Here is a 19,203-nt window from a genome sequence, read left to right as displayed (position 1 = left end):
TATAAATGCAACAGAACGAGGGGTTAACGTTCGCTGGGGACATATTCAGACATTTCTGATGAGAAACCGACAATCGTTTTATTTCTACTCAATAGGATTTTATTCTATAACGATATCAAACGTAGATACATCCGTCTTTGGAAAACATTTCCACATCTTTGTTCCTCTTCGCTGATCGTTCTCTTTTATACTTTCAAATATGTGTCTGTTGTGCTCTCAAAATCGCTTTACAATTGGAGTACCGTGTCCATTCAGCATTATGAGAATATCATGGGAAAAAAATAAAATTGCCAGAACAAAATAGGATATCAAAATATTGAATAATTTTCTTCTTCTTCATAACAATTTTTCATGCATAAATTATTCTGAAAGTTTCACTTTTGAAAGTTTTTCAGATTTGTCGATACAAAATAAAAAAATGAAATTTGATTATTACTTCTTACGATTCGGAAGTAATCAAATTATAAAATGCATAGTCTACATAATTCTGACATCACAATTTAGAAAAAGTGCATTTTACTGGTAAACATATGGTACAACACAGAAGGCAGACATTTAAATGCAGTAAATAATGTCAGAATTTTAATTATAAGGATTTGTTGCTGAATAGTTCTTTTTTATGAAGTAAAATCCAGTTGAATAAGTAAAGACGAACCTTCAAACCCAAGGACAGTAAACATAATTAGTAGATAATTGTCAACGAACGATTGAGAGTAGAAAAGAAATAAAAGAATAAAAAAACAGTCAAGACAGAAAATGAGAATGAAGGAAGGGGAACAAAACAAAGGGGATGAATTTTTCTCAGTATTTAATTAAATTCAGTCCTCGGGACACGTTTTATATTGGGGTAGGATTTATTTGCTAGAACAACTCGTTTTTAAACTTTCTTATTCGCGAAGGTTATGAGCAGCAGATCAGAAGATTCATCGAAAAAAATAGTGACGTTAAATGCCATACACCTTTTTTCCCTCATATCTTTCGATCGAGATTTTTAGGAGAGAACCTTAATAAATTCGGCAAGAAAGCAATTTTTGTTTTACTCGTCCAGATAAATATACAAGCGAGAATATAGAAGATTATAAAAATTTTAAGCTTGAGGTTTTAATAAGGCGGCGGTCAGTAATTAAGTACTGATTACCATCCCAGCGGGAAGAATAACGAATTAACTACAGCAATTTCGTCGCTATAATAGTAGTAACAAAAGTCGTTTCATATCCCATCGGCACCGATCTAAAAATGTTACTTATTTAATGGAAAACATCTAGGATGTTGGGGAGGATTACTATATCAGCAGGTATCGGATTTACATCCACCTAGATGTGTTATCCGGGTGATGGAAAAATGTTTGCTCTGCGGGTGGGTATCAGCTTCCTGATGATTGATATTGCCCGAAGATAGGAATTATTTAAAACGGTAAATCTTCCGACGATATTGGAAACTGGGAATACAGGCTTTATCATTCTTTTTACTTTACCAGTTTACCTTCCCAATTATAGCGATTATAACGGGAGAAGCGTGGTTAATGGAAGAATAAATCATACTCCATTGGACCGATATAGTTATTGCGAAGAAAACTTTCTCTAACGATCAAACTACTTCGGGATATACACTGCCTAAGTTATTGATATCCATATTTCTATTCTTTCTTCCAAGTCTTTGAGCATTGGACTCGATACGGAGTAGAGAAGAGAACTTCCAGTCAATAGAATATTTACACTGACGGTATACGCCTCACGGCTTCGGGCGACAAACTCCAATGGTTCTCTATAGAAAACTTCAGCATCTTCTTTCACCGGTTAGAGCTGCCATCTGGCGACCACACTTTACCCTATATCTGAGTTTTCTATCTTCACTGACGCTTTATCTCCGTCGCTGCTTATCTGCAATTTGCATGTAAGCAATAGACCAACTTCCTCTTTAGCAGCCCGAAGCGAAGGCAAACATACAACTTTTCGTTTTTTACAACGGCTCTTAAATCGTTTCCTCGGGTTGATTCTTCCGGGAACAATAAATTGCTTGAATTGCGCAAACGAAAGTAACAGTTGAGATGAAAAATACCAACAAGTTTAGGCATTTTACAGACTACTTTTTCTTCTCGTTTCGTTTTTTCTTCTCTCTTTCTTTGCCCTCTCCAAGAAAAACAGTTTGAATAGTAAATGTTTAAATTCCATTCCACTCGAAAAACTTTTTACTTAAGGTTAAATAAATTTTATAATGATTGTACAGGATAATTGTTTAGGTTTTGTTTGGCTCCATTTGGCTCCTATCCAATTCGGTGAAAAAAACTTAGAAGAACGGACCGAACAAAATAGATGGTTCCGAATGAGTTTTAAGTAAATCGTGGCGCGATCCGTTTCCTTCCTTCGACACACGCAAAAAAAGGAAACAATTTACAAATTTTCCGGATCTTAAAACTTGTAAGATTTCCGCTAGATGTCGCCACCAGCTGATAAAGTTATCGAATTTGAATCTTACGGTTTTTTCCCCCTCGAAACATTCAAGCGGAGAGAATTATTTATAACCCTGCAACTGACAATGCAGCGTTCGAATATCGAGTTTGGAGAATATGTATGCTTGAGGAGGTTGAATTCGCTTATTAATACAACATTAACGTGTGACGAACAGATTTTTCTCTTTTCTCAAAGATTTTCGATTGCAGATGGCTTGCTATTTGTCGCCGATTCATTATTTTGTACGGGTCAGCGGCCTGGAAACTCTGCCAAAAAAAAGTCATCGAATATATCGCTAATTTACTTAATTCTGAGTAAACGTTGAAAAGATGGTGGCGAGATTAAAGAAAGAATATTTAAACGGGAGCGCGAAAGCTATTCGTACCCCCAAACTGGACACTTTCCAAAGCTGACAAAACTATACAGAGCTAATTAACGAAAGAGGAAGGAGGAGCGAGGGATAAAGAACGGTAGACGTCAAAAAACATAGGGGCAATTAGCTTAGTACGGCATAAAACGGATAACGCTTCTTCTGTTCCGTTTATGATACTGATAAATAGCAAGTTATTTTTCTTGAAATCGAGTGGAACGGAAAGTTTTCTTTCTATTTGTTACAGCATTCCACCTCAAAGTTACCTTCGAGATGATGCTAAGTAAAAAATAAAAGCTATTTCTTAGGAACTAGAATTTGTTCTGAGAGAATAGAATTCTTTTGACTGACTTAAAATAGCCTGGGTTGGTTAAGGATCGATGGGCTGGAGAAGAGACCATAAGTTTTCCAAGACCTGATTTAGTCGGTTAGGAATAATCTCCTGTGGCCCGGAGAATTCTAAATGTACTTCCCTGTCTACATAATGTCCTCTTAAAACGTTCGTAGTCGTCCATCTGTGTGACTACACCGCACAACCATTATATGCACTAACCAAGAGACTGGTGTAATACAAACTGCAATAGTATTGTCTGAAGAAGAGTATGTCGTTTTCTATTTATCCTTTTCTTCTTTACGAATATCGCCGACTTGTTTTCCCCCTTTCCTCCATTTTAATTTTTTTTTCCGTTCTGTTTTAAAACAGAGGGAGATCTATAATATTTCAAAAGAAAATAAAAAATAAAAATAAAAAATGTATACATGCCTGCAAAATTATGAATTATGCAAACGGATTCCTTAAAAGTCAGTGGGGGAAAAATTTTATATAACAGTAAATTTTTGGTAACGTACAAGAAATTTTATTATACGACATCTATTCTATGAAGCTGACCTTAATGACTCGCTACGTTGATTTCTCGATCGTTTACCCCCTTCGAAGGTTTTATGATGGCAACCAGAACCGAATAACAGTCATAGAAAACGCATCAATACGTACAGGAATCGAAAACAACTCGAAAAATCTGTCATCGAATACGATACGATCGATACGCTATTGTTTCCAGTTTTACAGAAATATTAATCAACAAAACAATAATTCATTATTTAACAAGCATGAAGAAAGAGGAAAAAAAATTCTGGAAGGCGCCCAAAAATGCAGATAAAATAATATTTTGTTTGAGAAAACAGTCATTATTTCTTAAGGTCTATTAACAACACTTTATCTTTTCAACATGAATTATAAGTTACATCGCTCCTTATCCGTGTCTTGAATTCAAAAAATAATAATAAAAAAGTTTCAACACAAATCTTAGATATATATACTGTATCTGTCATAGTTGAATAATCTAAGTACTCAAAATTCTTATGCAAAAGACAATTCGGTGCATAAGAAATGAACGAAGTTGGAAGAGAGTGGGAAGAGGGAAAGAATGGGGATGGTAGTAAGAGGGGTAAAACGAAGGGGAGAACGGGGTAAAGAGAGAGAGACGTTTACAAAAAAAAAAAAAAGAAAAAGAAGAAGAAAAGGGGGGAAAAAATTCGAATTTGCTTCTTTTATAACAACTTGCATTCTTTCTAAATGGAAGGAACAACTGCGCGATGTAATGAAAGTGTTGGCTGCGTGGCTTGGAAACATGCCAACGACTTCTGTCGTTCGTTATATACACTCAACTGCGCATGTAATATATTTTATATCCCATTTTTAATTTTATTTTTTATTATGCAAAATTACCATCATTCTACTACTCTCAATCCGATGTAGGCTAACAATAAACCCGGCCGAAGCCTGATTTATGAGAGTACCTCGTATTTTTAATGTGCAACAAGTACAATGACCGTTCGTTCCCCATTTTTTTATTTTTTTATTTTTTAAATTCTTCCATTTTAATTTAATAATAAAAATTAAAAGAATGAATAATAGAAAAAAACGAATCGATAAATATTATCGAAGTAAAATAATTTGAATAAATGTGACTTCGATAAATTATCTATTACTAACGCAACACTAACATGGATCTGCATTTATCTTAATAAGTTAAATTTAAACATTTGATCGCGAAGGAAAGTGATAAATTATGGATACTGAATTGTGCATGACAAAATTGCTTATGTGTTATTTCCATTTATATCATAATCTTCTATGCATCTTGTTTTCTTTTGTGTATTTTAAGCTTGATGATATCACAATTTCGGGTTTAGAAATGGCATTCGAACCTTGCAATCTCCTTAATGGCATATTGAAACGATAATACGAGACTAACACTTTTATACATTTATTCCTACCGAAGAATCATTGACCTCAGTTTAAATCGATAAAAAGTATTTTAAGAAAAATCTTAAAGATAAATTAAGAACTAAAGCGGAAAATGTAATGAAATTTGAAATATTTATTTTAAAACTTCGTTAAAAAATAATTATTTCGAGATCTTTTCTGAAATTAATTTATTTTAGAATTTACAGTAAACGTTTTTAATTATTTTTGTTTCGTTTGTTTATTTTCATTTTTTTGAAATCATCTCAGAAAAACATTCAATTTTATTGAAAAACTATTTTTAAAAAGTTTTGTATATAAGATAATTATTTTATAAATAATTTAAAAATTTATAATATATTTCTGCACATTCTCGTCTATATTTTTTAAGCAAAGAAAAAAAACTGAAAATATTTTTTTCCTATTAATTTTATTAAACGAAAGCTGTTAGCAGGAAATTTATATAGGTTGCATTACCTCGCAACGTCCGAAGTATCACCCACAGAATTGATCAGAATGAAGTATTGACGTTTTGATACACGTTAACGCTTACTGAATTTCTCTTTGGGGACGTACTTACCTGAGTTAGGTTCTCCTTGACGCATATGAGGACGATCAGAAGGTGCACCGTCCTCTGCTTTCACTAGAATTGCATAAGCTTGCTTCTCCTCACGATCGAATTCGATTTTGGTGTAAATCTCTCCCGTCTCTCGATCAATTGTGAAATATTTATCACCGTGATCTTTAGATTCGATTGAATAATATACCTGAATGAAGAAAAGAGAGGAAAAAAATAAGGTCTATGAATATCTGAAAGTGAAACGATAGAGGAAAACACAATGATAGCAATCCTGAAAAGATTACAACAATCTTGTATAACTGATTTATTTTAAAATGTTAGATATAAATAAAGGAAGAAACTAGTTTTTCTCAATATTTTATTCTTTAATCAAAGAATGGGATTACTTGGAAAAAAATTAGAAACAAAAGCGTTCCCTATTTTAATTCAATTTTTCTTTTTTTAATATACAGCATGTAGAGTTGAAGAAATATTCTAGCCTCCAGAAAACTTCTTCTATTTGAAGTAATAGATTAGAATGCTTCTTCGACTATAAATAATAGATAAGAACAGTACTCCAACTTCTAACAAGTATCGGTCAATTTATTATGTATTAGAAGTTTATTCATCTCTTGTTAGATTTTATATTCATATTATATTCTGAGTTATCGAAAATTATATCTATCTAAAGAGCTTTATAATAGTATTAGTGTATTTCCTCTGAGACTAAATACATTCTAGTAACAATGCTATGGAACTAATTAGCAGAACTATATACTGCATATATTATGAATATATAATATAACTATATATACGTGATAGTGAATTATTATGTTCAATCAACTAGAAGAAAATTTAATTAAAATTTAGCATCCTACTTCGCTTTTCGAAGTTGAAAGACATGTTATAAAATGGCTGTAGTTCACAAATAAATATATGTCTATGCATATGTATGTATTTAAATTACATTACTTATTAAAAGGTGTTTTTACCTCTTGTTACGTTTCGTAGATATGTATTTTGGAATGAAATGAGACATTCTGAATATTTAATAAAATGTCTTTGAATTGATATACACCAAACCAGAATTTTATGGAATAAATTTCGGAATTATTATTAGTAGCAGTGTATTTGAATGGAATCTTTCCACTAATGAATTGTGTATAATAAGAGGCCAATGTCAGTTGTGAAAGGTGACAGATGTATAAAGTGGGAACAAATGAAGCATTCAATTCTCCTAAGGTAATTACTCAACATACAGTATTTTAATTGCTTTTAAGAATTTAAGAGGATTTTATTATAGTTTTAGCAATTTATTAAAGATTGACGTCATTAAAACTATTTTAATTTCATTAACTAGTTATATTCTAATAGAATATAACTAGTTAATAAAAAAAATTATATACGTATATGACATTTCACTTTAGAACTAATTAATCTTATAATAGAGGCAATTTATTTTAAGTAAAGGATGTTAATTTATAGATAAAGGTATACTTTTAAAAAATTGCCATTTAAGTATTGTGTTACAAAGCAAAATCAAACTGACTGATATCACAGAGAAGCATTTATCAAAAACAAAATTCAATCTACAGTATCATGTTATTTGAAAATATTGTTTAAAGTAATATATCATATTGCATATTAGGAAAGTTTTAGAAATTAATAATTTAAAAATGATACTATATCATGTAATCACACTTGAAACTACATAGAAAAGGAAAATGATTTGTGAAATTTGAAACTGAATTTCCTGATTGGTTTCAATTGAACTACAAATAATCAGAAACCGCAATAAATTTATGTCTTTAAATATTGTAATTTCACTTTAAAATATTTACAACAAAATAGTTTATAGATAGAACTTATTTTCGAAAACAATCTATTAAAAGAATATGATACCGTAATAGTCCATTCACAAATAATCTCTAGCAAATTCTTCAATATAATTTGACATAAAAACAGTGAGATTTGTGATAAGGAAATCAATATTCCAACTGCACTTCTGCTATCCATCATGATCACATACCAAAAATTTTTCTTATAAGGCTTACAGTAATCTAGCCAGATCTAGTAAGAAATTGCTTCTTTCTTCAGCGTAAATGCAGTAATGGTATTTTTCGCCTCAAAGAATAAACTATATATAATTTATTAAGCATTCCTAGATAAATTAAATGTTTGCGGAAATAAATATTTATACAGCTCCTAATATTCGCAACATATCCTTTCTGCTTTTCCTAATAATATTAACATATTGATCATACTGCATATGTGCGGCAGTTTAAATTTATTCACAAAATAATCGTGGTGAGAATAATAAAAAAAAGTTTACCGAAATTATTGATATTTTTTTTATTGCCGTAATATATATTCTACCTTTTTTCCGGCAGTATCTTGGTTAAGAATTAAATAAAGTTTCTCATCATTTTCTAACCACGTCTGACCAGCTATAGCAACCATAGAAGACAATTTACGACGTGTTGGAGATATATGATGCATCTTTTAAAACGGCTAATATCGCGTTTCTACAGCCTTCGTCTTGAATTTAGAAAGTATTTTCATAGTGATATCGCTAATACGATCAGCTACAGTAGGTTTAACATAATAATTTAACATTTTAAATATATTTTTTTCCCTAAAAATATATGAGTTTACTATTGAAAGTTATTTGAAATACTCTTTTATCATATGCAAACGGATTGTTTAGTGAATTATTCAGATGCGATCCATCAAAAGAATAAAACAAAATTAGGAATGCAACAGTGTTGAATTTTTGTATTCCATATCTAACAACTTACGCAGATATTGAAGAATGTAAAAGAACATAAAATGAAAGATATATTTTAAATTTTAAATATGCGTAAACTTTATCATCAGTTCAATGTATCCCTATGTGAATGTAAAAAAAGCATTATTTGAAGTATTCGCATTCTAAGCTTTTCTCTAGTAAATAATGTCCAAAAATGGAAAATTTAATATTATTGCTAATACTAAATTTCCATAATCATACTCAATGCATTTTTCAGTTTTAATCTTCTACATAAAAGATGAAATATTAAAACTTTGGATCCAATTTTATAAGCTATTATATTCTTAATGGATTTGACAGATCCAATATCTATAGCTAACTATACAGCTAAGATTAACTAATCGATCAAGATCAATGGAATGACGATCCTGAAATAAATATACCAACATCTTGATAGTTTTCTTTTTTTTATAAAAAATAGTTTTTATCCAATTTAAATAACAAAATTATAAATATAATCTTTTAATGTCTACGCAATTAAAGTTTAAACAATTATATTATTTTACTACAGGCTACTTTTAAAATTTAATTAGACTCGAATTAAAATTGCTATTTTGGTGTATACTAAAACTACAAACACACAAAGAATTTTATTATTACAATAACCTTGACTTCATTTTCTAGTTTTTATCGTTTTTAATAAAAAAGTAAAATACAATTTTTTTATAAAACGGTTTGTGTTAAATCGTATTTTAGTCAAAAAAGAATTTTTTTAATACCTTTATTTTTAAAAAAATTATAATATCCTATTCAGAATGAAACTGCTTTGTATTCATTCACAATAGCATTTTAACCTTTACTTTCTTTAAATTGTTTACTCATTTCCAACTTTTTTCCATCAGTGTATCATTTACAAACTGCCAAATTATATTTAATACAATGTTTAATACAGTAGCTAATCATAAAAGATTAAAATTGTTAAATTTTCAACTAAACGATACTGTAACGCATATATTTCCCTGGACACTATTAATTTTATTTGTTACTGGGCCTCTATCATTTATCATTATCCTAAAAGTGTTTAAGCAAAGTTAAGCTACTATTGTAATACATTAACTGAACATTGTTAAAATTACGAAATTAAATTACTAGTAAAAACGCTGCATCAAATTAATTTTTCTTAAATTTTAAATATAATTTTAGAAAATAAGAGAACGTCACTTCAAGCTGTCACAGTAGGAAAGGACTTTGTTAAATAATTTGTAAGATATAATAAAGGACATTCACATTCAAAAGCAATGGCACAATGCCAGTTAATGAGAGTTGTTTGGTTAATAATGCGATAATTAGTTTTAATTGTAAACTTATTGCGGAGATGTTGTAATTCAGTTTCATTAGATGAAAATCTTATTAAGTCAAACTATGCAGATTTCATATCCCATCAATCAATAACACAGAAATTTTACTGTATAAATAGCTGCGTAGGCACGTCTTAGACTATGTACTAATCTATACATTATTTCTATACTCAAGAAAGGTTCTTTAATATTTAAAAATAATAATAATAATAACAACATTTTATTGTATTTTAATAAAATTATTTATTCAAATTTCGTAAGTGGTAAACATAAAATTACAAGCATGGCTACGAAAAGAAAGAAAAATTACTTATTATAATTGGATAGAAAGTATTCTGTTAATTCATTTAATGTAAGAATATTTAAAAAGAGACTTAATATAAATTGATTTTTACTAAATGAAATTTAATTACATTTAAAGTTTTGTTCGAAACTATACTTTATCTGTATTGCCAGCAATAGCACAACTCTCATTTCAAGCCAAGATCCGTTGTGTAAACTCCCAATGGCTTTAACAATACATAAATTGAAACAGATAATATTAATTACAGATCTCCACTATTGTTATGGATCAATTTCAAGATGTGACTATTATATGTAATAAACAAGTTAAATATTAAATGACAAGTTAACAATTTTATTAACTTAGATAAATAGAAAAGGTATAATTTATTTCTATATGTTATTTATTTTACTTAAAACTTATTTATTTATCTTTTATTTAATATAAAGTATTTAAAGTTATTTAAAGAATTATTTATTTACCATGAAGTCAGCTTATAGGTTATTTTTTTAATTTGAATTCTGAGCACCTTAAAATTAAATAATATAAAAACATCAAAACATGATAAACTATAAATAATATCTTTCATGTAAATTATTTTTATAAATTGAAGTCTATTTTACAGAAAAGCATTACTGAATCAGTTATAAATTCAATTCAAAATATATTTAAATAAAATAAATTTTTAAAGACATATATATAAAAGGTGGGGCAAAAGTCATTGTATGATTGATTGTAAATGTACTTTTTACAGATTTGATACATCAATGGATAAATATAGAGAAAAAAAATGAACAAAGAAAAAAGAATTTTTGTCACAAAGAAATAATGGAAGACAAATAATACTATGCACGTCAGAAGAATAGGCTATAAAAGAAAAAGAAAGAAAATTTGCTTTCGACATAAAAATATTCAAATTGTATGTGACTTTTGTCTCCTCTTGTATATAAAAACTCAATAGATTTTTTTTATATGTATGTATATAAATAAAAAACTTTTTTATTTATATATACATAGAAAAAGTATTAAAATGATTGAAAAAGAAAGTTATCTTTGCTATCACTTAAATTATATTTGCATTGAATATTGATAAACATTCAAAGCAAATAACGAAATATAATTGTATTAGCTTAATTTTGTGTAGTAATTCTTGAACATGTAAATTGTTAAACAACGTGAGAGAATATATAAATAAAACAATTTCAAGTCAATGAAAGAATATAAAAAATAAATAACATGTTTTCAAACAGAACTACATTATTACTAATTTAAATAATCTTCAAACAGTTTATAATTCTTTCAAAAAACATTGAAATAAAAATAAATCTCATTATTTAATGCTGAACTTGCTTCTCTTACATCAGTTTATGGTATTAAAGTTGTATGAATTATCCTAATATATTGCAACAACTTATTCCAATAACAACCTGACAGTAATGATCAACTGCATCAATACTTGATAGAATAACATACAATATTCATGAGAAAAGGACACAATGTTTGAGAACAACAACATTCAATATACAGCAACTTCTCAATAACGTTAATCAACTCAAATCACATCTTTTGAATTTCTGCATAATTCCAATGTCATTTAATCAACAATCAATGAAACGCAGATGTTACATTTCAATCCACAAGAGCATAAGACAAAAATAACTTATTGTGTCATTGATGAAAATTTTCATTGAACAGAAATTCATTAAAATTTTCAGTATTTCCAATAAATTTTATATTGTGTCATTGAATTTAAATAAAGAAAATTATTTATATATTAAAGGATAACAACTGGCAGGTTAATTTTGTGTTTCAACCTTCAAACTTTTATTGATTCTACTTTCCAATTTTAAACACAGAATAAAATGTAATTCTTTTTCTACATACAATTTAAAATGTAAAATATTACTTTAGGAATTGTAAAAGAAAAAATAATTAAACTGCAAACTATTAACTCATAAATATAATATATATCTATGCATAAATAATCATAAAAAAATAATTACTTAATATATATATATAATTAAATTTAAAAACTTTAATTATTTCACTATTTAAAAAAAATGTTTAATATATCTTTTAAAAGGGAAATATAATTATCCTGATAAGATTAAAATAATAAAAAACTGTAATAAAATTTAAATTAAATTAAATTTTTTAAAATGTTGAATAGTATTACAAACATGTTTACAATAGATAGAGAAAAAAAATCAGAAAGGGATTATATTCTGTTCTATTAGAAACGTAGTAAATATTGTTTGTACTAAGACAAATATGAAGATTGTATTTATAATATTTGTAGATGCAGATAAAAAATAAAATAAAACAAATATAAAAAATGCGATTTACAAATTAATTTAAATATAAAATAAACATATTCAACTAACGAAATTGAAAATATATCAAACGAAATTAATTTTTTTTTAAAAATTCTATTTTCTTAAATACATCTACAACAAAATTTATTGCGCTCCACAGATTACAAAAACTTGTAAACAAAACTTTTTTTTTATTTTATTTTATATGTTTTCCAATTTTTGACATCTTTTTTAAAATATAAACTCCTTCATTTTTTGAAAAATTTCATTCCAATCATTACATTTGTCAAAATCAATTTTGTTTCAAAAGTGATCATTTATAAAAGGAAACTATTATGGATGTCATGTTTAACACTTCTCTAAAATATTTTAGATTTTAAAAAAAAAAAAAATACATCAATGCAGAATTTCAACTCAATAAAAGAGATTTTTAAAACTGTAACGTGTCAATAAACGCTTGTTTAAAGCTTTTTTAAGTTATAAAAAAAATATAATCTGTTTTAAATGTAGGCTATCTGGATAAAAATCGCTACTACTAGATATTAGATAATTTTAAAGAAACTTATCCTTGTAAAATAAAATTTGCATTTTTTTAAAAGAATAGTGAAAAAAGCTGTAAAAGTGATTTATTTTCTAAATACGGACATTACGCATTCACGTTAAAGCCTCCATAAATATACATCAGTTTAAACTAGATACGTAAAATAATTATAGAAATAAACTTTATAAGCTTTCGGAGAGAGAAAGATGCTTGTTATTTTGTATTGTTTAAGAAGTCTTTACTCTGTCCTAATGTACTGTACAGTACGATAACTCTTCAAGCGGTTATTACCGTGAGAATTTCGGAATAGCTAAACAGTATTTGACTATTTTTCCTTTTATTAATCCTTTAATGAGTTGTACTAATAGAAGTTATTTCATCGAAATCCGATTACTTTAATAAATAATATTTATAAACGATTATGTTATAATTTGTTCTTTGTGTTTTGAGTGCTTGTAATAATCATCATCGATCGATAATTTTCAAATTATCGTCGAAAAAAAATTCGATCTCCAAAGTGGAATACACTGTTTATTATTAATGCATTTTTCTGATAGTTTCATAGCGGCTATTTATTTCTTTATTTTCTCCCTTAGTAAATTTTTTTTAAAATATATTCTTTAGTTTTTTTTTACTACATATCTAATTTTAATAGATTTTACGGCAGTTATTAATAAATTTTGTAAATATATGACACAATATTCAAAAGTTTCCTATTGTTTGTGTCTGTACTAATAAAAGCTATGGACAAAACTCATCGTCTAAAGTTGCCTCTGTCGAGAGAAGAAATAAAAATAGAAAGAAAATTGCTCATAAGCGTCAAGACCAAGATTATATGACTCAAGAAAACGAGCTTAAACCAATTTGGTGCAGGCTATCAACCTAAATGCGTTGAATGTTGTAATTATTTTTTTCTTCTAATTAGAGACGTTACGAGGTTAACCGTTTTATAAAATGCAATAATAGGAATAAAATGAAATTCCTAAGAGTAAGCTCGACTTTAAATAATTTATCTTCTTCCGATAAATATGTAGATCTATTCTAATATAAATAAAGAAAAAACTTACCCCAAATGTCATTATGAGATTATCTACTTAAATATATTTAAATGTAAATATCAAGTTTACATATTTTAATGAAAATCTTTATATTCACATAAAAAAGTGCAAAATCTAAATAAATGCTTAATGTAATCATAATAAATTTTTCTTTCATAAAAGCAACATCAATACGTTTACAAAACTTATCTTTTGAAAGTTTAAATCAATTTTTCTAAGAAAAATTATATGAAAACACTAATCTCACTTTTTTTTACAAAAACAAATTATCCTGTAATTAAAATGTTATTTTTCAAGGCTCTTGAACTCTTATCCTAACTATTATTAGTGATTATTCAATTAAAAAAGCTTCGTTTTAATTAAATTACATTACTACAGATAAGAAATTTTAAGTATAAAAGCTATCATTTTCACAAAAAATAATTATCTTCTATTCAAATATAAGCTACTGACAACGCATTCATTGTTTAAAAGGATCCGTAAATGCAGTTTAATTATAAGCTTAAAAGCTTTTGATTAACCAATTGCGCATTTAAACACACAATATAAATTAAATATGTAAAGCTCTTATCTACAACATAATTACATTAACAATTGATGCGGAAAGTATTTCATATATTGGGATAAATTATTGAAAATCTAATTTTGCATCAAATGGACTAAATCAGAAACATCTATAAAGAATTACTATGATATAAGTCATCAATTATCGGTAATTTACTACTAAAAAAATAATAAATTCTCAATAAACTAGAGAAGGGCGATGACCATCTCGTGTAAATCGAACTTTCACAAGATTTCGTTAAGCAGTCACAGAGCAATTTGTCTACAATTTAGCATTTTATTTTATTACAGAATATATTTCAAGAATCTAGATCTATTGCAGACCTACACAAAAATCTGTACTATTCATTTGTTTAAAGTGCACTAAGATGAGAAAAACTATATTATCAAACAATTATAAACAAACATTTACAATAATTTCGATAAATTTTATATTATTTAACGGAAAAAGTAACAAAAATTGAATTTATTTATCAGTCAGGAATGACAAAAAGTAAATAACCGTTTCTATTCTATCTGATATTAGAAAATTTTATTTTTTTATGATTTTTTTTTACTCCATTAAATCCTGTTTTTGANAAACAAGCTTGCAAGTTTTCGCTTATGAATTTAAACAAGTGCAAAACACGGAACAGGTTAACCAATGAGAATTTGGAAAATCTGCTGGTTGTTTCAACATCTGCCATTACACCAGACATAAAGAAGATTGCCGCCAGCATCCAATCTCAGCCATCACATTAATTGCTTGGAGGTCCGGCCCCCAGTCAGTAAACTTAATCCTAATTTGGCCCTTCTTCACAAAAGGTTGTGCATCCCTGAATATAGTCTTGTCAGACTTACACCTATTTGAATATAAAATTCAAGTTTTTCAGGCTTTGGCTAACATTGGTAGACAAATGAATGGCATTCAGTATAGAATTTTCTGACCTTATTGGAAAGTAATCCAATGTTTTGAATAACCTTTGGTGCAGTGATGAGGCTTACTTCCCCTTAATAGGTGAATAAACTTGAGATTTTGGGCAATGAAAAATCCAAATAAAAACATTAAGTCTCATCTACCCTGCAAAATATTGGTGTGGAGTATCCATGTAAAAAGAGGATTGATTGGACCCTTCACTGACAGTAACATTAATTCCAATAATTACCTGGAAACATTGCAAAATTTTTCCCCTCCTGCATTACATCTAACAAGAATACCCTACAGCTTTGGGGAAACAAATTTTGATAATCTTTGGTGTAGGGTAGTACACCATGTGATTGTACTACCTGTAAAATACTAAAGTGCAACACTCAAATATAATCGAGAAAAACAAACTTAAAGTTTTCTTTAGCACTTTATATATAAAGTTACACATACTTCTGCTTGAGCATGCTGTGGTGAGAATGGTAATGCTCCTGACTCATACACTTCCATGCTCGGGTTTGATTCTCTTGTTATGTATACTTTTTTTTTGCAGTTTTTTTTTCATAAATATTTAAAATATATTTATTTCATTCATTCACAACCTATCAGCAATATACTGCGAGATTTATTCATAAATGGATCGCAAATGCATTTATATTACTACTTTAGGGAGAACGCAATAGCTAAAAATTAGAGTAATTCAAACTTAGCTATTTTAATTGTCTCTCTTGTAATTAGATCCGGACTTTGTGACTTTAAACTATAACATATAAGAAACCATTCCTCTCCACTAAATAATAATGAACTTAAAACCATGGGGCATTAAACTGTAGCTTTTGTCGGCCGAATGGCAGAGGCGGTTAAGGCTCCAGCCTACTATTTAGGGGGGTCCCCGAGATCGAGTCCGGACAGAGAACATAAGGAGATTTTCATGGTTGGTCTGTGCCAAATATGTCGGCCCCGTACCATACTACCCACCCGCTCATTGTGAGCTTGATTGAACTCAGGATGGACCTGGAAAATAAGCCCTCTTAGTGTTTAAAAGGCAAAAAAAAAAATTGTGTAAATATTACCTTGCTTGTAACAAAATTTAAATTAATTTTTTTATTGCAAATAATTTAAAAATATAATTGAAGAATCCTAATTTTTATCAAATACTAACAGAATATTTGAATTTAAAAAAAAATCAGAAATTATATTTAGTATTTACAAACTTTATTTCTACCAATTCATTTTGTTTTATTTATTTATTTCTTTATTTAGAAAGAAGTAAACTAAATCATTAACTTATACAAATTATCATCAAATTGTATAAACAGAAATAGGCCTACATTATATATTACAGATACAAATTTTAAAATAATAATAATCCAACTCAGCGAGGTCATTTTCTGGAAAAATTTCAATATTTATGCGTGTTTATATATGTACTGTATTATACACTTCTATAAAATCACTAGCTCTAAAAATTCATTTAAAAAAATAATATAGTTGACGCTTGATTGCTTTTAATTTCATTTACGCAATTTTATAAGAAATTCGTGGAAAATATAGCGTACTCATTTTATTATTATTCTTTTCCTTTCTCTTATTCATTAAATTGCCATGAGACCAAAACAAATTATTCATTGAAATGTAGCCTATATATTTTTTTTTCTGATAAATATGTTTATATTGTTTTAAAGGTATATATATATATATACTTATTTATTTATTCATTTTACCATGATCTAAGCGTAACGAAAACAACGTTCGATAAACCGAATTTCGATTATTGCAAAAGCTTTAAGAATGCATCTACCGCGTAAATCTAGCGACTCCTATTTTCGAATTTTTATTCTATTTTTCAAAAAAATTTTTTATGGGAACCTCTGGATCCATAATACCAAGTTTGGACGGAAATGGATCACTTGTCTGATCCTTTCCAAACTTGTTATACTCAGTACAACGACATAAAATAAACGTATTTCTGTATGCCTATTACGTTAAAAAAAATTGTTGAATAAGAATAATTCAAATATCCAGACTGATCTAATCATTGGAGAAGCCAACATTTGTAAATCCTTTAAAAAAATCATTCATTATCTGTAATTAATTAAAATTTACTATAAATCATAAAGTTTTTATTTAAAATAAGCAATAAATTCAAAAAGGAAAGTTACATTGTTACTGATTTCAAATTATTACTTTAGAAATGTTAAAATAAAAAAATAATAATTTAATTTCATATATGCATAATCATTTGTAATAAAAATAATAAATAAATAAACTAACAGACAGATCAACAATTTAATATATTTTTTCATTTTACCATACAAAAATTTGAGCGTTAGATTTCCAGATGCCTAATTTTGATAGATTAAAACAACCCTTATCCCACAAAACTTAAAAAGTATATCTTATATTATATATAATATTTTATTTTCAGCTGTTTAAAATTCATAATTTAATTTACTTGATACGTCACTAAAATATTTTATTTTTGTTTAAGTTTTTACGAACCAGAGGACCATTGCTACTGGTACATTTCATCAAACTGGTTGAGATTTGATATAACAGAGAGATTGATTCGGATTCAAATTTCTAATACAGAAAATCGTAAACTTTATCCAAAAGGCACTTCAATATACTGTATTTCATCATAACTGTGCAAAATATTATCAATTTTGAACTAACTTTATCGCGTAGAATTGGATTGACGTTAAAAAGGAGGACAAAAATAAAATTGACGCACTAGATCAAAGTGCTATTATAGCAAAGTAATAGTTTAAGTAAGTGATTATCATCGTTATTTATGATCCACGAGATGAACTAATTTAGATCTGACCCAAAAATGCCAAGATATTACGTCTCAGATGTTTCCTGGAGCATTCCAAAATATCTAGGTCTATAAAAACTATCGGAGGAATAAGTATTAATTTCAAAACGTTTTTAAAATTTTCATGAAATTCCTATAAGCAATCACTAACAAAAAGTATTTTTTAATTACTAATAGTATTAATGATTAAAAATTCAATGTTAAAAACCGAGAAATTAATATAATTGAAATAATCAATTTAAAAATGTTTTAAATATTTGCATTTTTTAAAAAATAAGACAAATGATGAACTCACAGAGTTTCAGAAAACTGAGAAATAAACAAATGATTAAAAATATGTAAACATGTTGAGAATAAAGGCGAAGTAGTGCTGTAGACTATATAGTATTGTCTCGCCTTTTCTCTCAACATTTTTATATATTTTTAGTATAGAGAAGGTAGAAATTAAATTAAACAATTATTTCTGAACATTATCATAATAATCAATAATAATTACAGTTTACACACGTAATCTATAAATGCCCATATACAGAAGATTGTTGATTTAATTAGCAATTTTATCACTTGATTTTAAATTTACGAAATTTTTAAAAACGTTACATAAATCGAAAGTTACATATTTAAAATATAATGATAGAAATAAAAATTGTAACAATGCAAACAAATGCATTTAGACTAACTTTTTTAGCTAATCCAATCAAATTAATTTTTCACAATGCGAAAATTACACATAGTAAACTGACTTGATATTAAATAAATATTCTATTGCAATTATCATAACAAAATTAGATTTTAAAACATAATTCATTATCCTGTTTAATCTTATCATGCATGCGGAGTATCTGCATGGACAGTCTCTTCACACACTAATACAATAAGCACATACTTCGTCATTAATCGTTTGCTATCGGCAATGGCAACTAACCAAACCATTGCATCTTGGCATTACCACGCATATTTAGTTTGGCAATGACTATGACAACCTT

The 19,203-nt window shown here is 27.7% G+C and overlaps 1 protein-coding gene across 1 annotated transcript in view; it reads right to left on the bottom strand.

The window, feature by feature from the left end:
- The window catches only part of LOC111621850 (neural-cadherin-like), a 330,033-nt gene that overhangs the window by 95,362 nt on the left and 215,468 nt on the right, over window positions 1-19,203 (bottom strand). The window contains exon 14 of the mRNA XM_023364110.1: window positions 5,649-5,835. Coding sequence (XP_023219878.1) covers window positions 5,649-5,835 — 187 coding nt within the window. The remainder of the gene's footprint in view (window positions 1-5,648; window positions 5,836-19,203) is intronic.

The sequence above is a fragment of the Centruroides sculpturatus genome, unplaced genomic scaffold (assembly GCF_000671375.1).
Source record: "Centruroides sculpturatus isolate CEXI.00-Female unplaced genomic scaffold, Cexi_2.0 scaffold327, whole genome shotgun sequence".
In the NCBI taxonomy this organism is placed as follows: domain Eukaryota; kingdom Metazoa; phylum Arthropoda; class Arachnida; order Scorpiones; family Buthidae; genus Centruroides; species Centruroides sculpturatus.
This window is presented reverse-complemented; position numbering and strand designations above follow the sequence as displayed.